The sequence below is a fragment of the Passer domesticus genome, chromosome 17 (assembly GCF_036417665.1).
Source record: "Passer domesticus isolate bPasDom1 chromosome 17, bPasDom1.hap1, whole genome shotgun sequence".
NCBI classification, from domain to species: Eukaryota; Metazoa; Chordata; class Aves; order Passeriformes; family Passeridae; genus Passer; species Passer domesticus.
In genome coordinates, this window is record NC_087490.1 from 9,435,603 (window position 1) to 9,459,256 (window position 23,654).

Genomic DNA, 23,654 nt, shown 5'->3' on the forward strand with positions numbered 1-23,654 from the left:
TGAGATCTGTGTGAGATCTGTGTGCAAACTGTGTGTGATCTGTGTGAGATCTGTGTGAAATTGTGTGTGAGCTGTGTGTGATCTGAGATCTGTTTGAGATCTGTGTGTGGTCTGTGTGCGATGTGTGTGTGCTCTGTGTGATCTGTGTCAGATCTGTGTCAGATCTGTGTGTGCTCTGTGTCAGATCTGTGTGATCTGTGTGAGATCTGTGATCTGTGTGTGATCTGTGTGAGATCTGTGTGTGATCTGTGTGTGCTCTGTGTGAGATCTGTGTGATCTGTGTGAGATCTGTGATCTGTGTGTGCTCTGTGTGAGATCTGTGTGAGATCTGTGATCTCTGTGTGATCTGTGCCACCCACGCCTGATCTCTTTGCCTGTGGCTCTCCCTGAGTGACAGCAGCACAGTTCCCCGCTGGCCACATCCCTGATGGGACGGGCAGTAGCTCACTCACCGCTGGGGCTGCGGGCACCCCGGTAAGGAGCCATGCCAAGGCAAGATCCCCCCGCGGTGTCACCACGCTCCGTGCCACAACCCCCCGCCCGCACCGCCGTGTCCCAGCGCTGGCACTCACCGCCTGCAGCTTGATCTGGGCGCACACCGACCTCTTCCTGACGGCGGCGAAGCTGCTGGCGAAGGTTTTCCTGAGGCAGGCGTTGCGGTGCAGCGCGGGCTGGGAGCGGCCGTCCAGCCCGGCCAGGGCGCGGCAGCCCGGCGGAGCGCTCGCCCGCGGCTGCGCCAGCTGCCGGACCGCGGCTCTGCGGGACACACACGCTGGCACCCCGGCCTCTGCCACACCAAATCCCAAACTGGTGCTGCTCTGAGGAGCGGGAAGGGCTGCCGGGACACCCCCACCCTCTGCATCCTCCCTGGTGGGAGCATGGGAGAAGTCCCTAGCCTGTTCTCTGTTGTTAAAGCTTCCCTGGGTTGGAGCCCAAACCGACTGAGCCAGGAGCATGCTAGCAGAAGGTTAAAATCCCCCTGTGTGCACTGACACCTGCAGCAGTTCAGTTCCCTTTCAGTTCCAATTTTGTTTGCAAGGCTGCTCAAAGCAGAGGGAAAACCCGGGCAGCTGCTGGTGAAGCCTCACAGCTCTGACTTGTGCTGCACCTCCGCAGGCAGGGACACCTTCCACTAGCCCAGGCTGCTCCAAGCCCTGTCCAACCTGGCCTTGGACACTTCCAGAATTGGAACAGGGCTTTACCACCCCCACAGCCAGGAAATTCTCCCCAGTATATCCCACCTAACACTGCTCTTTGCACTGGGAAACCAATCCCCCCTGTTCATACAATGGATGCCCCACTCCCCTCTCTGTCTCCAGAGCTGGGGCAGGTTTGCAGCCCAGGGCAGGGGCATCCCCAGCCCCCTCCCAAGGACACTGTGGCACCTCCTGGCACTTACACCGTGGAGTTCTCCAGCACCTGGATGGCATTCTGGGCCGAGAGGTTGAACTTGGCCTTGCTGACCCAGCCCGTGAGGTCGTAGCGCACGGGGGCCGTGCCCAGCTGGTGGCAGATCTCAAAGTGCAGCGTCTGCTCACACCTGCGCAGGTGCCCCTCGCCTGGGACAGTCACAGCACCCCAGAGAAAAACACAGTGAGGGGTTTAATCATCCACATCTCCCAAAATCCCAAAGCCAAAGTGATGCCAGAGGCTGGGCAGCCAAGCCGAGCCCAACTCACCATCCTGGTCAGGTCCCTTGGTGGCGAAGTAGGAGCAGAGGCGCTCGAAGGCAGTGCCATCCCCGGAGCCTGGCACCAGCACCTCCTCGTCCAGGATCCACAGCAGCCCCCGGCGAGCGGCCCCGGGGCTGCCCGGGAGCACCTGCGGCTGCTGGGGGACACGGGGGGCTCTGGGCTCCAGCCACAGCCCACCCTGACCCCACACCCTGCTCCCACCTCCACCTGCGGCTGCCGAGGGACACGGGGGGCTCTGGGCTCCAGACACAGCCCGCTCTGCCCCCCACACCCTGCTCCCACCTCCACCTGCGGCTCCCGAGGGACACGGGGGGCTCTGGGCTCCAGCCACAGCCCACCCTGACCCCCACACCCTGCTCCAGCTGTGCCCCGAGCTGTTGTGTTGCACTGAATAGTTATTTGGTTGTTGCTTTGCGCTGGGTGATTGGGAATTCGCACAGAGTGGTTTTTATATTGCACTGTATAGCTCATGTTATATCACATGGGTTGTTATCCCTTTCCCCCATCACATGGTGTTCCCTCACCCACCCCAGTACTCTCTGGTGGTCTCTGCCTGGGTGAAGAGACCCTCGCCTCTCCTCACTGTATCCCACTGGCTGTGGGCCTGTTCCTCTGTCCCCAATATAAAATTCCCCTGCCACTAGGGAATGCTGTCTTTTTCCCATGGGTTTCTGGTGTGTCTCTTGGAATAAAGGAGAACATTTCCCATGTGGAGAAGAGCGTTTCTCAATTTTTTACCTTCATCTATGAATTATGGAGTGGGCAAGGGTCCATAGCTAGCTGGAGTGGACCCCAACAGCCCAGCAGAAACCACGATAATTCACCTAGCCCAGAGCAGCCCCTCCCCACCTGATCCAGCTCTGGACATCACCCATCACAGCAGTGACTGTCCCAGAGGAGCCCGTCACCCCAGGATGGAATGCAGAGCTCAGTCAGGGTGGGTGTTTATATTTTAAAAAGCCAAAAAACACCCTGGTGGATGCTGTGCCCCCCTCCCTGCAACAATTCAGGCTGCTCTGATGCTCCACAGGGCCCCACTCTGCCTCTGGAGCTCTCACTGCTTGCAGCAGCAGGGTGCAGAGGGCACAGGGTACCTGGGAGCAGCTCAGGTCGATGATGGACAGCGTGGCCAGGGGAGAGCGCTCTGGAAGATCAAAAGACACCTCAACATTTTCCTGGAAAACATCATTGAAAAGCTTGTTTCAGTCGTGGAATGGCATTTGGAAGTCTTCATCACTAGGGAAGGGCACATCTATCCTTACTCGATGATGTCTGTGTTAAACCATAGGAATTCAGCTCTTTTCTCAGAGCTAGAGACATTATGGTAACTCCTTCCAGCCTATAATAAGTTCATCTCTGCCTCCAGGCTTCTCAACAGCTTATTTCTGCAATAATTTATCATTTTCCTTTCTATTCTCTATTATTCATCACCTGAGGAAAAAGTCAGCTGTGCCAAGAGAAGGCACAAAGTCTCCTGAGCTGGAGCAAGCATATAATAGAATTCCAAAATGGTTTGGGTTGGGAAAAATCATCTCATTCCAACCCCCCTACAATGGCAGCTTCCACAAAGATGCCAAGAGAGCAGCTCTGGCACACCAGAAATAGCCAAGAGGATTCAGAACTGAGGCAGGGGATGGAGAGAGAGGCTTCTGCTCCTTGCAGAGCTCCCCCAGCTCTGCTGCAGCCCTCCCAGTGAAGCCCCTGAGTTATTCACTCACACCACAGCGGGGCACAGGGACCCCTGGGCACAAAGGCACTCCCGGGTGCTGGGAGCAGCTCCCAAGCCCTGCTCCTCACCTCTCTGTACCTCTCCATCTCCCTCAGGAAGGTTTTCTCGTAGAAGAGCCCCTGCAGCCTCTCCTGGACGTAGTTGTGGCACAGCTCCTCGAAGGTGGCCGCCCGCTCGCGCCGCTGCTGCCGCGGGCTCTGGAAGCCAGGGCTGTCCACCACGGCGATGGAGGCCATGGAGAGGTGCTGGGAGGAGAAGGACCTGGGAAGAGCCACACACAGATCACCAGGATTTACCCACGGGCAGCAGAGTGGTGCCAGCTGTGCCCTCACAGTGCCACAGAGCACAGGACATGGAGTGCCAGCGCTGTAGCTGCAGCTCTCTTCACAGAGAGCAGCAGGCACAACCTCCCAAAGATATTTTTCTGGAGAAGCACAGAGAGAAGGAAAAAACCACACCAATTCTTATCTCTGTTCTCTACTCCTATTATTTTTTTACACATCTAAAATGTGTTAAGAAAATTGTTTACCTAAAATAATTGCATTAATTAAACACCAGTGAAAGTTGTTTTGTTTCCTTAGCCAATTGAGTCAAAGCTGTACCTAACTGTCTGGAGACAGTCAGGAGATTTTCTTTGGTATGTATCTTTAGTATAGTAGAGATATATATATAGTATAGATATACTATATATATATACTGTATATATAGTGTATATATATAGTGTGTGTGTGCATATATATATACTATATAGTGTGTGTATATATAGTATATATAATATATATACTATACTATATATCATATATATACTATAGTATAGTGTATATATATATAATATATATAATATATATAGTGTATATATATGTATTGTATTGTATTGTATCTCTTTAGTAGAATTATAATACAACATTAATATAATATAGTATAGCTTTAATAAAGCAATTTTTAAGCCTTCTGGATTGATAGAATCAAATGCCAATCATTCCCTGCATCGGGGTCTCCCTGCATTCTGCAGTACCAGCGCCACTCCCACATGAGGATTTTCACACGGCTGCCTGTTTTTCCAGCAGGAATCAGCCATGCTCCATGCCCTGGGGAAGGGGCTGCCACCCCCAGCCCCAGCTCCTCTTTGGTACCTGTTGATGAGCGAGACCAGAGCAGCAAAGAGCTCCTCGTAGAGCCCCGAGGCCATTCCCTCCACACACTCCACTCCCGTCATCTTGGGCCCTGGCACAGCGAAGGGAAGAGCAGGAAACACGTTAATTTCCCAGTTCAGAGCTGAGGTGGGACCTGGGATTCCCTGGATTGTGGTGCAGGGAACCCACACATCTCCACAGCACATCCCCTGGCCTGCCTCCAGCTCCTCTCCTGCCTCACGTGGATTTAAGGAATTCTATTGCCATGTCAAAGGTCTCCTCCTCAGGTTCTTGCTTTTGTCAGGATAACTGGCAGGGCCCAGCTGGAATTCTGCTGCTACCATGGAATCATCAAGGTTGGAAAAGACCTCCAAGATCATCAAGTCCAGCCTTTAAGGAGTGTGGGAAGGCTGACCTGAAATCCAGGCAATATCTCACCCTCCCACCTCACACATGCCGGATCTGCCTCCATGAATCAGAGCCATACAATAATTTAAGGTTTCTGGCGGCTCAGCAGCACAATCCCTGATCCAGATCTCCTTGCAGGACGCAGGTGCTTAAATACTGAGAGCTCTGCCTAGAAAAACGGGGGAAATCTCTAAATTCAGCAAACGAATCAAGGGGCCGGGGCATGCCGGGTCATACCTGGCGGGCTCTCCTCTGCCGGGGGCCGGCCCCGCGCTGTCACCTGCGCCAGGATGTGCCTCAGGTGATGCTTGAACACGGCGCTGCCGAGCTCCTCCACGTCGCAGCCCAGCACCTCGGCAGCGCGGCTGGCGCTCTCGAACCGCAGGAACTGCTTCCTGCCAACTGCGGAGGGGCGCGGGGCTCAGCCAGGGCCAGCCCTGCCTCAGCATCACCCCGGTGCCCCCCCAAAATCAGAGCGGTCCAAAGGCGACTCGGGGAGCGGGCGAACTGCAGGGCGTCAGAGTTCGGCAGAGCAAAGCAGCAGATGTGCTGGTGGGAGCTGATGGGATTAGGAGCCAATCCCTCGAAATCCGGGATCGCCTTTCAGGGTCCCAGCAGTGTTTGCTGTCCCCACGGCCGGGAGCAGCAGTTCCTGCCCTCGAGCAGGCATCGCTCACAGCCGGTGATAACGATTCCAGCTTAATGATTTAAATCAATAGGGAAGTCATCTGCAGGATTAATCCTTTTACAGAAAGGCGCAGTGGAGGAAGCTGGGCAGCACAGCTCAGAAACACAGGGGGATGAGCAAAAATAGGAGCAGCCAAAATCACCCAGAGACCTCAGGGTGGCACTTTGGGGTGCTGGGTGAGGAGCTCAGGGGGCTCACAGCTAAAATGGGCCCTTAAAACACAGCTGGTGGCAGGAAAGGGCATGGGATGGAGAGTGAGAGGTGGCCACATCCCGGGAAGCTCCATGGGGAACCCACTCCTGGCTGAGGGGGTGCACAAAGCAGGGCTCGAGGGCTGGGGGTGCTTCACAGCACACCCATGAGCCAACCCCCTTCTCCCTTCCCCTTTGATCCTTCCCCGGTATTTTCTGGGCTGACTGAAGGACTCCGACATCAAGGGCTGTGCTGGAGCAGGCAGGGGAATTGCCTCAACACTCCAGGCTTTGATTTATTCTGTTTCCACTTGTTCTTTTCTGAGCTGGCTGGACGGGCGCTGATTCCTGTCAGACACAAAAGCTCTGCCTGACAGGGAGCTGGAGGGGCTGGGGTGGCTGCACAGACCTGGCTGGTATCCCACACTGCCCACTCCTGCACCCAAAACTGCCCATTCAACCACCCCACACTGCTCCAGCACCCCACACTGCCCATTCCAGCATCCCACACTGCCCATTCCAGCATCCCACACTGCCATTCCAGCATCCCACACTGCTCCAGCACCCCACAGTGCCCACTGCAGCACCCCACACTGCCCACTGCAGCATCCCACAGTGCCCACTCCAACATCCCTGGGACAAACAAGAGGGTCCACTCAGCCCTGGCATCCCCAGGCACCATTTTAGCCTCCATGAACTATAACCAGCAGCCCCACATGGCTCTCCTGAGTGTGATGTGGCCATGGAAAACTCGCTGACTTTAACTCCTGAAGGGAATTACTTTGGCCCTGGTAATATTTAAGAGAGGCAGAAGGAAAACGCAGGCTCAGCACTCACAGGGACAGCTCAGCCTCTCTTGCCACAGCCCCAGCCCAATTCCAAACTGCTCAATGCCCAGTTTCCTGGGTTCCCAGGGCATGATGCCATGGGGCTGGGTCTGTACAGGACCCCCGGGGCCACAGCAGCTCAAGCACTCACCCTGGGCTACTGCTGGTGGTCTCACTGACCCCAAAATCCCCCCCTGGCTGTCTGGATGCTCCTGTCCCTCCTGCTGCCCTGGTCCCCCTGACCTCTGCAGGGTTTGGGGCAGCTCAGTGTCCCCCACCTGAGCAGCAGGTTCCAGCCCTCCTGCCCTGTGGTTTTCCTCCATCCAAAGGCGTTCTGGAGGCTGGATTTGCAGCAGCCTCGCTGTGCCAGGGGGTCTGGAGTGACCCCTGACACACCTGTGGCAGCACCAGGAGGGCTGGAATGGCAGCCACCTCCGTTACAGGTGCGTGCTGGGAAGCCCACAGGGAGCTGGGAGCCACAAAGCTTTATTCTGATATTCTGATATGCTGATATTCTGATATCAGGCAGCAAAAGGACAGCGTGAGAGCGAGCTGAGCGCTGCCCCCGCTGCGCCCCAAACCTCCCTCCTGCTTACAGGGACAGCAAATAAATTAAACCAGGGGATTTTCTGCAGCCCACAAAGGGACTGGAGCACTCAGGTGAATGGTGCCCGGGGTGCCCTGCTGGCCTCCAGCTGCCAGGCTGCTTTCCTAATAAAAGAGCTGCTCTAATACATCTCAAAGGCAGCGGGAAGAGCTGACGCTGGGATGGAGCAGAAGGAGATTTTGAAATTCAGCCTTTTCTTCTCAGCGTTTTTGTAGCTGCAAATGCATTTTCCACCCCCAGCCAGGGAGAGGTGGTGAAATTCCCTCCTGGTTTATTCCTGCACAAACTGAACGGGTGAGGAGGGAAGGGGGAAAGGTGCCTTTAGCCCACACCGGGGCCAGTTTAACACGTGCCAGGGCCGTGGCTGGGGATGGGGATGGAGGAGGTGCCTGGCTGAGCTCCTGAATGCCCTGGAAAAGCAGTGCCGAGGCTCCCTTCGGCGAGATTTCAAGGAGAGGATTTGGAATACACAACATCAAAGGGCATGAAAGGGGAAGGGAAGAGATGGCTATCGGGAGACAGGTTTAACCACATTAAAAGAGCCGTCGCCCCCACTGAGACTTTTGCTCCACCCGGCTTTGATCCATTTTTTATCCATATTTCCTTTCATTTCTCCCCTTTTGTTGACACACGGTGGGGGAATCAATACCAGAGTGAGCGACACTGAGACATGATCTGCTTGTTAATCCCACACCAGAGAGTGCTCAGAGCTGCAGCCCTGCCCGGATCCGCTACTCCCATCCTGCTCCTGCTCAGAGAATGGAGCAGCATTTGCTGGGCACAGCATTCCATTCCCTCCCAGACTGATTTACACAATGTGCAGGAAGCCTGAGCAAAGCAAAGCTCCCTGTGACCATCCCTCCACCTGCCACTGAGCTGGGCGCTCCCAAAATGAGACACGTCTCCAAAATCTGCTCTCCTGAAAACTCACAGGGCTGAAAGAATCTCAAATTTTTTGGCCAAGAGCCTTCTGACACTCATCAGTCTGAGAGCACAGGGTCATCTATAAAAGCTGGAATGGCATTAAGATAGATGGAGATGAGGAAAGAGAAACAAAAAGAAGAAAAGAGAACTCACTGTAAGTCCTGACAGCGTCTATCCTTTTAAAATAATTAATAAATGATTAATGGCATAAATTACCATAAGATGTGTTATGACATGTTGCAGAGACATTTATAAATGTCTGTGCCTTAGTTTATGGCAGCCTTTATGCAGCCCTCATAAATTGAAGGGTGTAAATCAATGTGGCTGCCTCTAAAATGGGTTAGAGCACGTCCTAAAATAATTTGTAAGGGATAAGGCAATTCCTGCCTGTCCGTATTAACAAAGTCTCTATAAATACAATCTTCATCCCGACTCAGCCTATTATAATTCAGTTATTGTGGTAGACACTCAAGAGATGATGAAATTACTGCTACCTGAAGCTGTCCCTTCATGGTGTCATTGGGGACAACGTGACAACAAAGGAGACACCCACCCCAGTCCTTCCCAAGGAGCTGGCATGAGGTGACACCCTGTCACTGTCATATTCTCTGAAAAATCCTCTTTGCCCAGGATTCTTCTCCTGTGAAGCTGAGAAGCCTCAGAGAAAAAGGAAAACAATATCACCTCATTTGCTTCTCCTGTGTTTTGCTGCTTTGGAATGTGGTTGGAGATGTGAATTGTTTTAACTTAATGACCAGTCACGGTCAAGCTGTGTCAGACTCTGGAGAGAGAGTCATGAGATTCTTTATCTTTTAGCCTTCTGTCTGTATCCTTTCTCTATTCTTTAGTATAGTTTTAGTATAGCATTCTTTTACACACTATAATAACATAAAATAATAAATTAGCCTTCTAAGAACATGGAGTCAGATTCATCATTTCCCACCTTCATCTGGGGACCCCGAAAATACCACAACACCCAGCAGCCCCTGCCTTGTCCACATGTGGCAAGGACAGAGCTGCTCCACCAGCATCCCACCTCCCACCATGCAGGAAGAGCAAGGAAGAACTTGGAGCCACCACAAACGGAGCAGCCTCGGGATGAGCATCATCCCTGAGCACTGATCCCTGCCAGGACACGCTCCAAGCACAGACACAAGGCGTGAGGGAAGCAGAGGCGGGATTGCCCTCACCTTTGCAGGCTCCAGCAGCTCCCAGGTGGTAAATTCCAGCCAGGACGCGCCACACGGCCGCCTGCTCCTCTGCGGTGATGCCCAGCGTGCCCATGGCAGCCCGGAGCTGGGAGAAGGCCACCGAGGCTCTCTGCTTGTCCTCGGGCTGCAGGGGGACAGAGCCACTGTCACTGCCTCTGCTGGGCACCGTGACCACAGAAGGGAGAGAGAAACCATCAGGACAGCAAGGAAACCTCAGAAAATCTGGAGCAAGGGGAGAAGCCACCGGCAGGCTCCTGGGGTGCCTGCTGTTAGGAGCTGGGTACATCACCTTGACACACAAGGATGTGAAATTCCCGCTTCATGAGTGTCTCCAGAGCAGCAGCTGGAGGTGGATGTTTCATTTCATGGAATCAGCGAGTGGTTTGGGTTGGAAGGGACCTTAAAGCTCATCTCCTTCCAAGCCATGGCAGGGACACCTTCCAGGGCCCAGGCTGCCCATCCAGCCCTGACCCCTCGCTCCTCACCAAACACTCCTGCCCAGAGCTGAGCCACCAGCAGGACCTCACCTGCCACCTCCCCCCACAGACCCCCCTCCTGCAGTCCCTGAGCTGGGGCTGCTCCGTGGGGCCAGGAGCCACCAGCTCCAGCAGGCAGCACCCCATCCTGGCAGGGACCAGGGAAAACTGGGGTGGCAAATCCCCAGAGGCCAGAGCTGTGAAAGGAGGGTAAAACCCCATCTCTGAGCCCAAGTCTGCTGCACCAGCAGGGTGAGGAGCTCGCTGTGCCCTCCCTGGAGCTGCAGCTCAGCAGTCAGTTCCTCTGGCTTTCAAAGTGGAGCAGGAGCTCCCTAATGAAGATGGAATATTGGATTCATCAGTAGATGATGTAACTGCAAATTGCTGCGATTCATCCCAGCACTTTGGCTCGGGGACAATCTGCTAGGGCTCTGCAGACAGCTCAGACTAATGAGGGGCTGGAGGTGGGAGTCAGCCATGGAGCTTTAACCCCTAAAATTCACATTCTGGGCTGCCCAAAGGATGCTCTTGCCCCTGGCAGTTGCTGCTGCAGGGGAACATGCAGGGTAGGTGACCCTGGAGCAGCAGGACCTGGTGCCAAGGTGGCTGTGGCATCCCAAGCACACATCCCAGGGAGGGCAGCCCCAGTCCCAGCAGAGGGGTGCTGGGGGGGCTGTTTGGGCAGACCCTTCCTCACATCCCAACATCCCCTCCCTCCCCTCCAGGCTCCCAGTGGAATCCCCACGAGTCTCCCAGGAACCAGGGGCTCCAAGTCACCCTCCAGCTGCTGGTGACAAAGGGGGTGCCCTGCAGCATCCCCCCTCAGGTGGGCACGAGGCTCCAGCATTTCCCTCTCCCTACCTTTGTGAACGGCTTGATCCCAAAGGAATTGCTCTCAGCCACCTGGTGCAGGTGCAGCATCGTCCTGGGAGTAATCACAAAAAAAATGAGAGTCAAGCTCCATCCCTGCCTGCCCTCAGCACCCCCAGCCACCCTCTGAGGGACCTGGATGGGACAGGCCACCACAGCACTGCCACATGCAGGGACATCAGCTGGAGCAGCAGGAGCGTTCTCCTGGGGACACAGCCTGGTGGGAGCCAGAAGTGAGAGGGAAAGGGATTTCTGTCTCATTTATCACCCCAATTTCAGCTTTAGTGGAGGGGCAAAAATGCATCAGGAAATGCTCTCATTTCATGAAATCTCTCTACACGCAGAAAGATCCCATTGCTCTCACAGTCTCTTGTCAGGGGGTCTCACAACCCCACTGATGGAGGGAATTTGGGTATAAAGGATGGGGAATGCCTGGGCTGTCTCACCCACCTCTCTGCCACGTCCAGCCCTGCCAGCAGCAGTGGGAAGACGTTGAAGCTGCTCTCTCCTTCGGGCTGCTGGGCAACGCGGGCCCTCTCCAGCAGCAGGGTCTGGGGAGGGAAGAGGGGACAGGGACGTGGGGAGGTGCTCCTGGCAGCTGCCAAGGAGGGGCTGGGTTTCTCCCTGCAGGGACTCAGCTGGGTTTGGGCGCTGCTCCTCCCACCCAGGGCTGTGCAAGCAAGAGCTGAATCACGATCCAGGCATCGAGGAGCAGCACTCCAGTGCATGAAAGCAACACCCACGGTCCCTCTGAGCTTCCAGAGGTCTGGGCAGAGCCATGGCCCCAGCAAAGATGCTGCAGGATTGGGATAAGTCATTGCCTGAGCTCCAGACAAGCCCAGCTCATCTCCAGCCTTGCCAAAGGTGTTCAGTGCCAGCACTGGAGCCAGCAATGAGTCTGCAGAGCTGGGGATCCCCACCCCAGCGTGTCCCATGGACAGAACCATGCCAAGGTGGTTCTGGTGGTTCTAACGGGGACATTCCTGCACCAGCTCCCCGTGGGTGGCCAGGGCAGAGCAGGGCCAGCAGTGGGGAGCCCTGGTGCTCCCCAGGAGCAGACAAGGCTCCAGCCTCCTCCTCCTCCCTCAGACAAGGCCCGGGGCACGGGCAGCTCTGATTAAAGAGCCTTTGATAGGAGCCCTGACGGTGATAAAAGCCCTCTGAGGCTCAGCTCCAGGCGGCCGTGAGGTGCTGCTAATGAAATGCTGAATTATACATTTCCTCATCAACATTTCATCCCAGCACTGCCCTGAGCTCCCTGCCAGGGACAGGGACAGGCTGGGGGACCCTGCCACGCTGCTGACAGAGCTTCTGCTCTTTGGGGGCCATTTGGGCACCTCTGGTTTAGGAGCAGAGCATCGCTCCTCGTGCCCAGCCTGGCCGGGAAGTGCAGCTCAGGGGGCTCCTCCCCACCCCAAGGACCCCCATTTTCAGCCACAGCCCTGCCATCTCAGCAGGTGACAGGTACCTGGAGGTGAGCAGCAGTGACCTGGCCAGTGGCACTGAAATCCAGGGACAGGACCATGGAGAAGCGCGTGGAGCTGCTGCTGTGGCTGGTGGTCACCGACCCAAAGGCTCCCAGGACTGTGAACATGGCCTGGATCTTCTCCACTGCAAAACCACCAGCAGAGCCCCCTGAGCCACCCCGCAGCTCTCGAGGTGTCTCCTCCTGCCTCACCTCTGCCTGCTCCTCTGGGGTCTGTCCCAGCCCTGGGGAGCTGCCCGGGCATGGGGTCAGCATCCCACACTGGGTGTACACTGGCAGGAAGGGGACGTGCCAGCCTGCCCAGTCTGTTCCAGGCTGTCCCTCAGCCCTTTGCAAGAGCACAGTGTACCCGAGAGAGCTCCGAAATCCAACCCTGCCCTCTGAAGCCACGTCACCAGTAACCCGAGCAGGTGGGAAAGAGTCACTCGAGTAATTCCCTCCCGCTGCTGTTGATCAAAGCAGCAAATCTGTTGAGTCTGGGATGGGGACAGTGGCACTCGAGGCCATACCGGCTGCTTAGGAGCCATCCCAGGGGACACAAATCCAGGGTTTTTTTGTGTCTGTGTGTCCCCAGCCTGCTCAGACTGCTTAGGAGCCACCTCAAGGGACACAAATCCAGGTGTTTGCGTGGCTGTGTGTCCCCAACCTGCACAGGCTCTTAGGAGCCATCCCAGGGGACACAAATCCAGGTGTTTGCGTGGCTGTGTGCCCCCAGCCTGCACAGGCTGTTTAAGAGCCACCTCAGGGGACACAAATCCAGGTTTTTGTGTGGCTGTGTGCCCCCAGCCTGCACAGGCTCTGTGTGCTGCCTCTGCCCAGCACCGAGCACCCAGTGCCATCCCTGCCCACACCTCTCTCCCTGCCCACACCTGACACCCTGCCCACACCTCTCACCTGCCCACACCTCTCTCCCTGCCCATACCTGACACCCTGCCGTCCAGGCTGCCCGCCGTGCCCACCAGGTACTCCAGGGCTCTCTGGCAGCAGCGGGTCCTGCCGGCCCCGCTGTGCCCCAGGGGGATGATGGCCTGGTCGTGCCTCTGCAGCAGCAGGTTCCTGTAGGCTCTGTGTGCCAGCGAGCAGATGTGTGGGGGGAGGTTGTCCCGCTTCCCCCTGGGAACCTGCGGGCAGGGAGAGGGTGACAGAGCACGTCCCAAACAGGCTTCTCACGGAGAAAATCCTGAAGGGGTTCGCACTCAGGGTGATGGTTTCTCCCCAGGGTGCAGAACCTCCCGGGTCTGAGTCCTCAGAGCTCCCCCAGCCCCAAGACCAAGCACTCCCAGAGCATTCCTGGCCATCAGGATCTTCAGAGCATCCTCTTCCCAAAACATGCCTGGTCCCGAGTGTTCCCAGAGCATCCCAAGTCCCCAGAAGTCCCGAGAGTATTCCCAGTCCCAAATGTTCCCACAGCAACCATAGTCCTGAATGTCCCCTGAGCATCCCCGGTTCCAAATGTCCCCAGGGAATCTTCGGTCCCAAATGTCCCCAGAGCATCCCAAGTCCCCAAATGTCCCCAGAGCATCCTCGGTCCCAAACGTCCCCCGGGAATCCTCAGTCCCGAATTTACCCAGAGCATCCCCGGTCCCAAATGTCCCCAGAGCATCCCCGGTTCTGATTTTCCCCAGGGCATCCCCGGTCCCAAACGTCCCCATAGCATCCCCTGTCCCAAATGTCCCCAGAGCATCCCCGGTCCCGAATTTCCCCACAGCATCCCCGGTCCCAAACGTCCCCAGAGCATCCCCGGTCCCAAATGTCCCCTGAGCATCCCCAGTCCCGAGTGTCCCCAGAGCATCCCCGGTCCTAAATGTCCTCAGAACATCCCCAGTCCCGAATTTACCCGGAGCATCCCCGATCCCAAATGTCCCCTGAGCATCCCTGGTCCTGAATTTCCCCTGAGCATCCCCAGCCCCAAATGTCCCCTGAGCATCCCCGGTCCCAAATGTCCCCAGAGCATCCCGGTCCCAAATGTCCCCGCACTGTGACAGTCCCACGGTGCCACCTGCCGGCCCCGCCGCGCCCGTCGCCCTCCGCCACTGTCCCCAGGAGGGTTGGTGGCCGCTTCCCACGGGGGATCCCGCTGTCCCAGTCCCTTCTCTCACCTTCCCGGCGCCGTGGGCGGGCTCGGGGCCGGCGGCGATGGCCACCAGGCTGGGCCCCGCGTAGGTGCAGGGCAGGCGGGCTCGGAAGCGCTGCCGCAGCGTGTTCAGGACGCTGCACTCGTTGAGGCTGACGAGCGTGGCCAGATCCTCGGCCTGGTCCAGGCTGGGGGGGTTGGTCTGGGGAAGGGAGAGAGGCACTGTGTGCTGGCACCGCGACACCTTGGGCACAGCCCTGGCACTGTCCCTGCACGCCCAGCCCGGGGAAGGGGCTCACCCTCTGCACGCTGTCCTCGTCCACCTCGGTGACAGTGCCATCCTCGTCCCGGCGCACCCTGACCCTTCCTGCCGGCAGCTCCGGGGTCCCCACGTCTGGTTTCAGCTGTGTGGCTGAAGGAGAGGCTGCTGAGCGTGGGGGAAGCCGGGCAGAGCCGGTGTGGGGTGTGCCAGGGGCCAAAGCCAGCCCCGACCCACCGGGGCACAGCCGGCTCTGCTCCCCACCCAGGGCAGAGCAGGGAGAGTTACCGAGGGTGAAGCCGTCCTGCTGGATCAGCCACACCTTCTCTGCCTCGTACCACACGTCCCTCGGAGCCTGGGGGGAGCACAGAGGGGAATGGGGCAGGAGCAGGGGGAAAACTGAGCCGAGCAAACTGCCTTTGCCCCACGGACAGGGACATTTCCACAGCCCTGCCCATCCAGGCCTGGGTTTGTCATCCCACCAGCCCCAGCTCAGCCCACGGGAAAGGGAGGAGCTGGATGGAACCAGAAAACTGCACCAGTGCCCCAAAACCCAGATAACCCCTGACACATCACCTGGTCCTTGTCCGTGCTCTCCCTTGATGCCTCTTTATCCTGCTCCTTTTCCATGCTCTTGCTCATCTCTTTGCTCCCTCCTGATGTTTCTTTAGCCTGGTCCTTGTCTGTGCTCTTGCCAATCCCTTTGCTCTCTTTCAGCATCTCTTTACCCTTTCCCAGCTCTTCCTTCACCTTCCCCACCTCTTTTCCCACATCTGTGGACTTCTCTTGGATTCCTCCCGGCTCCCCCTTGAGACCCTCTGACTTGTTTGTGGCTTTTTCAGGCTTTTTGATCTCCCTTGGCTCCTTCTTGTCACCTCCAACATCTTTCTTCATCTTCTCTGGCTCTTTCCTGGCTGACAGCAGCTCCCTCTGGGCTTTCACCTTGGCTGGGGGCTCCTCGTGCCTCAGGGGTGTCCCCTTCTCCTTCTTGCTGCTCTCAGGGATTGTCCCCTTCTCCTTCTTGATGCTCTCAGGGATTGTCCCCTTCTCCTTGGTGCTCTCAGGGATTGTCCCCTTCTCCTTCTTGCTGCTCTCAGGGATTGTCCCCTTCTCCTTGGTGCTCTCAGGGATTGTCCCCTTCTCCTTGGTGCTCTCAGGGACTGTCCCCTTGACTGTGTCCCCTTCTTTCACTGGAATTTTGCTGCCACGCTGAAGGCCCTGGCTGGGTGCAGGAGCTGGAGCTGGGGGGCTGCCCCCCGGGAAGGAGTCCTTGGGGTTCTTCCTGAGCCACGGTAGCTTTCCCACCTTGGGAGCCCCAGGGTGAGGGGTCTCTGCTGCTTTGGGGGTAGTCTCTGATGGTTTGGGGGTGGTCTCTGATGGTTTGGTAGAAGCCTCTGCTGTTTTGGGGGATGTTTCTGCTGGTTTCGATGTCTCTGCTGCTTTGCAGAGGGTCTCTGCTCGTTTTGGGGGTGTCTGTGCCGGTTTGGGGGCAGGTGTGGCCGTTTTGGGGGGTGTTTCTGCTCTTTTTGGGGGTGTCTCTGCCAGTTTAAGGGCAGGTGCTGCCGTTTTGGGGGATGTTTCTGCTTTTTTGGGGGGTGTCTCTGCCGGTTTGGGGGCAGGCGCTGCTGGACCAGGCGCAGGGGCTGGGGTCTTGCTGGGGACAGTCCCCAGCACAGGGGGCAGCTCCTTGTGAGGGGGGGCAGTGACCCCCTTGCCCCCCTGCCCCTCTGCCTTCAGCCCGTTCCGCAGTGGCCCCTCGCTGGCCGCCCCTCCTCGGCTCTCTCCGTCCTTCCCTGCGGGCTGCCAAGCAAAGGAGAGGAGCCTGCTGTGACACCCGGGGACACCTGGGGACACCCAGCTGCCCGGTGCTGTGTGAGGTCGCTCAGTGCTCACCTCCTCCTTGGTGCCCAGCCTGCTCTCCTTCCTCCGCCGCGCCGCCTTGGCCTCCTGCTCGGTCTCCCGCACCAGCTGCTTGATGAACCCGCCGGGGATGACCGACAGGAGCAGGGGGGGTGCAGACGGGGGTGGCCCCCGGTCCTCGTCACGAATCTGGGGTTGGGAGCAGAGCTGGGTCACAGGGCAGGCACGGGGACAGGAGCCAGCACAGCCTCTTAGTGGCAGCAGGGCACCCTGCTCCGGCTGAGACCCTGCGGCACCAGGCTGGGTCAGGGATGCTGTGGGAGCAGAAGCACCGAGAAGAAAAGCCCAGAGAGAAGCGCCCAGATCGGTGCAGCCCCTGAGGGCTGGCGCAGCAGGAGCCCACGTGTGCTGCCAGCTCTGCTCTGTGCCAGCTCTGCTCTGTGCCAGCTCTGCTCTGTGCCAGCAGCCCCGGCGTGGCCACCGCAGGAACCGTCCTGGCTGCAACCAGGCAAGAAGCAGCTCCAGCATCACCGCAGCCACATGCAGCCCTGCAGGCCCCAGGGCAAAACCAGCCCCACAGCTTTTCCAGCAGCAGCACCAGCATCAAGCCCTGCCTTGCCAGGCTCACGCAGGCAGGCGAAAATCACTCAAAACAGAACACTCAGGCTGTGAGGGAGCCCAGAGCCAGGGGGCCGGACGCAGCACAAAGTGCACAGGGAGCTGCAGGGATGCTGCTGCAGTGATACCCCCAGCACTGAGCTCCCAGGCAGCCCGAGCACCCAGCCCAAAAACACCACCAGGGACCGAGACTTTCCTTCTGCTCCCAGAGCGCCAGGCGCGAGGAGATGGCCATGGTGGCGGCGAGGCAGGACGGTGCTGTGCAGAGACACGCGGGGACACGCCGGGCAGAGAGAGAGGAGAGAGTTAGCCAGGGGCTGCTGCCGGCCCCAGAGCTGTGCCAGGCCGGCAGCACCGTGACCTTGCCGGGCATTGCCCACCTGAGCTCACGGCACCACTGGGGCACAGCAGGGGACGGGGAGGCCACCAGCAGCCACCAGGGCAGCGTGGGGAGGTGGTGGCACTGAGGGTTGGTGGCACAGAGGGTTGGTGGCAGGGGGGTGATGGTGGGACCCCACAGCCCCAGGCTGGATGGCCGCAGGAGCCCATCCGTGCCCCACTTGGGGCCGAGCGCGGTTTCACCTGTCGGGATCATTCATGCACCGAGCGCGCCGGGGCTCGTCCGGCCCCGCTCTGCCTCCCCGGCAGCCGCATCTCCTTGTACAGTAAAGGGCAGGAGCGGCCAGGAGCGGGCTGGGAATGTCACTTGCCTTCCCGGGCGGCTGCCCCCAGCGCCACGTGCCCTCGGGGACCGGCGCTGCCCCCGCGCTGTCCCCCCAGCCGGGCTCGGCTGTCCCCGGAGAACCGGCCCCGATGGCACCCGGAGCGGGCGAGCCGCAGGGCATTGTCACCCCCGGCCGGAGAGGGACCCTCCTCGGGGAAACCCAGGCACGGAGGGGACGTGCCTTGAGCGAGCACCCGGAGTGGCACCAGCGCCACCAGCACCGCGCTCCTCCCGCTCGGGACACAGCCCCGGGCGGGCCGAGGGCGTTTGGATCGGTCCTGGTGTGTGCCATGGCCGAGGCCATCGAGGGGTCCCCAGCCACCACCCCGCACAGGGCAGGGAGCACCGTCCCCATCCCCGTCCCCATCGCTGCCCCGCCGTGTTTCTTTCCCCGGCACAGCCCCGCGCCTGGAAGCCGCCCCCGCAGCCGGGGCTGCCGCTTTGGCCATCCATTCCCAACTAAAAATACCCCTCCCTGCCGTGGTCCCCCGGCCCGGCGCAGCCACAGACCCCGACCCCGCCCGGGCCCCCCGGTACCTGGCGGGGGCGGAGGTCCCGCAGCGGCCCCGGGATCCCGGCGAGCCCAGAGCCTCGGGCGGCAGCGCGGGGAGCGCCGAGAGGGTCAGCAGCCGCCTCCCCCCGCCCCCGCCGCGGTGGCAGCTGAGGTGACACATGTCACTGCTAAAAATAGCCGCGGCGGTGGCACCGGGGCCTCGGCTGGGGAGAGGCGGTGGCAGCGCGGGGCCCTCCCGCTCCTTGGCTTCTGCAGCGGCTGGCACGCGTGTGTCACCCGTGCCCTGCTTGGTGCACACCTCTGCACCCCAAAGAAATGGGGGGAGCGCTGTGGTTGGGTGTGAGCCACCCCCCAGAGCACTCCAGGGCTGCCCCAGGGGGACACCCTAGGCTGGGAGCCCAGCGCGGGGCTCCCCAGTGCACCCCAGTTCCCCCAGCCCTGAGATGGGGCCGAGCTGGAGGAGGACCTGGGAGCAGAGCTCAAAATAGCCCCTGGCACCAACACCAGCGTGGTCAGCACCCGGGCAGGGCAGGTGGGAGGGGAGCAGCACAGCAGACACGTGGTGACCACATGGGGACAAGGGTGACCCCCCAGGGCCCAGCAGGACCTGTGTCCCATATGTCCCAGCAGCCAGTCAGGGAGCATGTCACCTGCTCAGGACAAGTCCAGCAGCACAGGGGCAATGTCCCCACCTCGGCCACTCAGCATCTGACCCAAAAGCTCCACGGACACACCCAGGGCACCGGCACCCACTGCCAGAATGGCTCTGGTAGTAAGAAAGGAAAGAGGATTGTCAGTCTGGAGTCCCCTGGCAGGATACTGAGGGCTGGCTGAGCATCTCACCAACCCCAATCCCACCTGGGAACAGCACGAGGACGTGGTTTCCATGATCCTTCCCAGGTGGCACTGCAGCCATGGGGGAGCCTGGCCACTGTGGGTGGAAAGCCACCCTTGGTCACCTGTCACACACCTCCCAGTCCCTCCTGGCACAGCCAGCACGTCTCACCTGCAGGACACAGCTGGGGTGTGTCCCTCGGAAAAACCAGGACAAACACACCATACTCAGGGGCTGGGGGGAGGGAAGGGACTTACCTGTGCATGCGGCAGTGAGGTCCATCCAGTAGATCCCAGTACATCCCAGTACAGCCCAGTACAGCCTCACGGTCGGCGCGGGAAGGGACGGGTGACACGGAAAGAACAGGACACCAGCACACACGCAAAGGACGGTTTTTATTGGGGTCTGGTCTGGTAGGAGAGCAGTTGTACTGACCAACACACAGAAGCAGCTTAGCTGTGCCAAAATAATCCGTTAAAAAAATACTGGCGGCAAGAACCAAGTGTGGCACACCCGCCACGACGGGGCTGTAAACTCCGGGACAGTCCGTGAGGAGCGAGGCCACAGCTCATGGGACCCTCCTCCCCACAATAAATATGGAAAGAGCCAAGTACATAAAACAAGGAATGATCTCATCGATACAATATCTAAAGTTATTTACAGATCCTGGCTTTGCTTACCATTAATTACACATTTTGGACAGGTTCTCTTTCGATCATTTCCTTCATCGCGAGTAGCTGTTCGTGTGAATCTGCTCCTTTTTGTTTTAAAGGACCTAGGGAGGCACTAGAAGTGCTCACAAATCCCCTCTCCGAGGATGCTCCTGCTTTATTCTGTTTTTCACGCACGTTTTTTGTGCCACCTCACCCACTGTCTGCTCTCTCCCTTTCCCTGAGGGATACCTCCCATACCTCAGCCCATCTCCTTTTCCAGCCTGGAAACTCAGCGTGTCACACAAAACCCAGACCAACCTGGCCCTGGACAAAGCCACCTTCCTGCAGCTGTCCCCAGGTTCTCTGCCAAATCCCTGCCTGACACACCCCAGGCCACCAGCTCTGTCCCCACCACGGCACCTTTCCAGGGGTGACACTAAGGAGCCACAATGCCACCAGCACTGCCAGCTCCCCCTACTCCAGGAACAGCTTGGGCTACAGTTCACCCCAAAATCCAACTGGATCAGAGAAGGAAACAGGGAAAAAAAGGCAGAGACTGCTCTGGGGAGCAGAGCAGGGATCCCTCCCTGCCCCAGGCAGCCCCTCAGCACGGAGAGAACTTCAGCAGCAGTGTGGCAATGGAAATGCGGCAATGGAAAATGCCACATTTCACCCAGAAATGCCACGGGGGTCAGCCCTGACCAGCACAGACCTCCAGCCCCACCACGGTGGAAACTGAGAGCACACAATGTTACACCTCAAGCATTCCTCAAACTGCACAAGGCCAGGCTCACAACTGGAATTATTTTTAGGAACTGAGCGACCTGATAAATTCAGGGCTATTTCTGTACCTCACTGGGGACAGAGGTGCTGGGGTTGGCCCTGCAGACGTGCCCAGATGTGCCCAGCAGAGGCAGCTCCTGGGAGATGGCACCACACAGGGGTCCTGCCTGGTGCCACCCTCCCCACACTGCAGGGCCAATCCCTGCAGGGTCCCTGGTGGCCACCACCCCGAGATGTGACACCAAGCAGGGTCCTGCCCTGGCCCTGGGACAGTGATCTAGCACTGCTCCTGCCTCAGGATCCTGTTTTTAAGGATCAAGTGATCCCCCTGAAACACCAAACCCACCTCCAGTGAGGACATTTTGGGTCCTGAGCCCAGCCCCATGTCCAGGCTCTCCCTCCACTCGCTCCTTCCCCTGGGAATGACAGAGCTCTGCAATTCCCTGATGGCTGGGCTGGATCAAACACCACGCTGACTCCTTGCCCCAATTTAGGTCATTAATTCTCTTTAACTCAGCACAGACTCCAGTGAATAAACACTTGCTCTGGGAATGCTGAGGGATGAAGGAGAAATGTGGAAATATCCCACTGAGGGGTGAATTTGCAGGATTTTCCCAGGTGTTTCTCCATTCAGGAGCCACCTGAGATGGTCCTGATAGAGCCTGGAGTCCCCGTACAGGGAGAGAAAGGCTGCACAACCTCAGGGAATCCATCCCTACTTTGTCATGAAAAACAGAATAAAGCTGGCTGATCCTGCTTGAAAGGAGCTGCCACTTCCATACATAAACGGAGCAGAAATTCTGTGGAATGTCAGAAGTTGGAGAAACATGTATTTAATAAATAATATAAAATGCTTTTTCTGTTAAAATAGAATTCTCGGGTTTATACCTACAGAGCATAGCAACCTTTACATAAACAAAATAAAGCTGAGTCTGTGATGATTAGTTTAACACAAAATAAAAATACAATTTAACAATAGTATTAAAACAGCCGATGTTCCATCCACACAATATGTACACCATGGAATAGAAACCAACAGGAAACAAAAGTAGATTATCTTGAAACTCCTCAGACATTTGGATATACATATTTTCTCTGTATACTTTAGATATTTTCCTTTTCTTTTTTTTTTACAATATTAAAATTAATACTATGCTTTGTCAAAATACGCTTTTCAGATTTCCTTTAATTTGTAGAACTGACTCATTCCTTATATTAATCAACACAACCTAGAATTATTTATTGTCTACTGTACACTTCAAGCAGTCCCTCCCCTGGGGATATTTCGGGTGCAAACACCTCAGAGGAGGAGGAGGAGCCGTGTCACTGCCACGTGCTGGGCGGTGACACCGCCGTGGGACACGGAGATGGACACGGGATCAAGGAACCTGGTCCTGAAGCTGACCAGCTGCCAGGGAAAGAGCGACTCAGAGCTCCAGGGATTTCACTCCTCATGAGCTGATTCCCTGCAAACCCCAGGAGTGACGGTGCTGGGGCTGGTGCTGCTCAGGGAGCATCAACCCCGAGAGCTCCTCTGGGCCCCAGGGGCCACTGTGGGCAGGATCACAACCAAAACAAGGCTTTTTTAGCACAAACCTGTGTTTCCACCACCTCCACACCAGGCTGCAGACAGCTGATTTATCTCAAAGCCAAACCCAAGCTCACAATTTAATTTTTGGGTTTTCTCCCCTTGATAGAAGCGGGAGAGGAAAATCTTCCACTGGGTTGCCAAAGGGGAGGTGCTGAATCACAGAATCATGGAATATCCTGAGCTGGAAGGGACCCAAAGGGATCATCAGAGCCCAACTCCTGTCTCTGCTCAGGACAGCCCCAAGAAACTCAGGAAAACTCGGATGTGACTAAGCCAAGGTCTATCCCCAGAGCTGCTCTCTCCCTACCTGCCAGCCCTCCCTTCCCAGACACACTTCCAGCTATTATTAGCCTGCTCCAAGATTTTCTGAAGCCTGCTGGGGGGTGGGGGAACATACCAGGAATGTCAATCCCAGCTGGATCCACTCCAGCATTACTCCAGCTTCTCTCACAGCAGCACTTTGGGAAGAACCCGAGAGCCTGCAGCCGAGGCTCTGCTGGACCAGGGACAAGAACACAAAAAGCTCAAACACAGCTAAGAGGAAGAAGATTTACACTGGGAGAAGTGGATGGCCAACACTTGGATGAAGGATTGGAAAAAAAAAAACAAACACAAAAAACACCCCTCAGTAAATGCTCCTTTAACATTTTCAAGAATTTGCAAAATAATTAGCAAATAAACGAGGAATCCTAAAGATCCCCCACAAATTAACACTACCAGGAATCTTTGTCCAAAACAAAAACTACACCAGGAAGGAGCAGTCTGTGGCAGTATCCAGGATTTTTTGGTTTGGAGGGTGCAATTCCAGGTCTCCCTCCACACCAACACATCCAGTCACTTCCACACAGAGCCCCATCTCTTTTTGGGATCCCACCTTCATTCAGGAGTTTGTCACTGTGATAACCTCTCCTCTCCTAGCTGCCCAATTAGACACAAGTCAGAAAAATAAAGCTATTTTCAATTGGCAATAAATCACAGCTGGCTAAAGAAATCCAAATCTTTTCCTGCCCCTCACACTGGGGGTTGGATGGAGCAGCAAGGATCACAATAATGAGAATATTCCAGGGCCATCCCAACTCCATCACATTTCAAAATAAATGTATTTCCCTAAGACAATACACAGCCTTCATTTCATATAAAATCTCTGGGTTTGAGGCACAATTTCCCAGGTGATGAGCTGTTCCTCCCTCACTGCCATCGGCACTGGAATCTGCTGACAGGGAATGAGAGTGAAATCCAGCCATGGAAAAGAACTGAAGGAGAAGAATGGGACTGAGCAGGGACTAAGAAAGTAAAAACAACTTACACAAGAACTGTGAGAAGGTTTTAACATCATCTGAGGGCTTTTTTCTAAATCAAGCAGAAAAATACGAGCATTGCATGGTATTGTAGGAAAAGCTGAACCACAGCCAGTTGGGATGAGGCATTTTTTATCCCAAACATTTTTTTAAATACCACACAATCATGGGATTATTTTAGATCAGAAAAGACCTCCAAGA

The 23,654-nt window shown here is 56.9% G+C and overlaps 2 protein-coding genes across 2 annotated transcripts in view; one reads left to right on the forward strand and one right to left on the reverse strand.

The window, feature by feature from the left end:
• The window catches only part of MYO18B (myosin XVIIIB), a 57,508-nt gene extending 38,299 nt beyond the window's left edge, over positions 1 to 19,209 (reverse strand). The window contains exons 1-20 of the mRNA XM_064393053.1: positions 19,152 to 19,209; positions 18,317 to 18,593; positions 17,766 to 18,013; positions 16,471 to 16,751; positions 15,154 to 16,377; positions 14,866 to 14,932; positions 14,618 to 14,730; positions 14,344 to 14,520; positions 13,167 to 13,365; positions 12,227 to 12,369; positions 11,209 to 11,309; positions 10,750 to 10,813; positions 9,392 to 9,536; positions 5,202 to 5,366; positions 4,557 to 4,647; positions 3,492 to 3,684; positions 2,789 to 2,869; positions 1,680 to 1,830; positions 1,400 to 1,559; positions 573 to 756 (exon numbers count right to left, since the gene is read on the reverse strand). Coding sequence (XP_064249123.1) covers positions 573 to 756; positions 1,400 to 1,559; positions 1,680 to 1,830; positions 2,789 to 2,869; positions 3,492 to 3,684; positions 4,557 to 4,647; positions 5,202 to 5,366; positions 9,392 to 9,536; positions 10,750 to 10,813; positions 11,209 to 11,309; positions 12,227 to 12,369; positions 13,167 to 13,365; positions 14,344 to 14,520; positions 14,618 to 14,730; positions 14,866 to 14,932; positions 15,154 to 16,377; positions 16,471 to 16,751; positions 17,766 to 18,013; positions 18,317 to 18,593; positions 19,152 to 19,209 — 4,122 coding nt within the window. The remainder of the gene's footprint in view (positions 1 to 572; positions 757 to 1,399; positions 1,560 to 1,679; positions 1,831 to 2,788; positions 2,870 to 3,491; positions 3,685 to 4,556; positions 4,648 to 5,201; positions 5,367 to 9,391; positions 9,537 to 10,749; positions 10,814 to 11,208; positions 11,310 to 12,226; positions 12,370 to 13,166; positions 13,366 to 14,343; positions 14,521 to 14,617; positions 14,731 to 14,865; positions 14,933 to 15,153; positions 16,378 to 16,470; positions 16,752 to 17,765; positions 18,014 to 18,316; positions 18,594 to 19,151) is intronic.
• The window catches only part of C17H12orf76 (chromosome 17 C12orf76 homolog), a 209,380-nt gene continuing 204,202 nt past the window's right edge, over positions 18,477 to 23,654 (forward strand). Inside the window, exon 1 of the mRNA XM_064392846.1 lies at positions 18,477 to 18,480. The gene's annotated coding sequence lies outside the window, so the exon portion shown is untranslated. The remainder of the gene's footprint in view (positions 18,481 to 23,654) is intronic.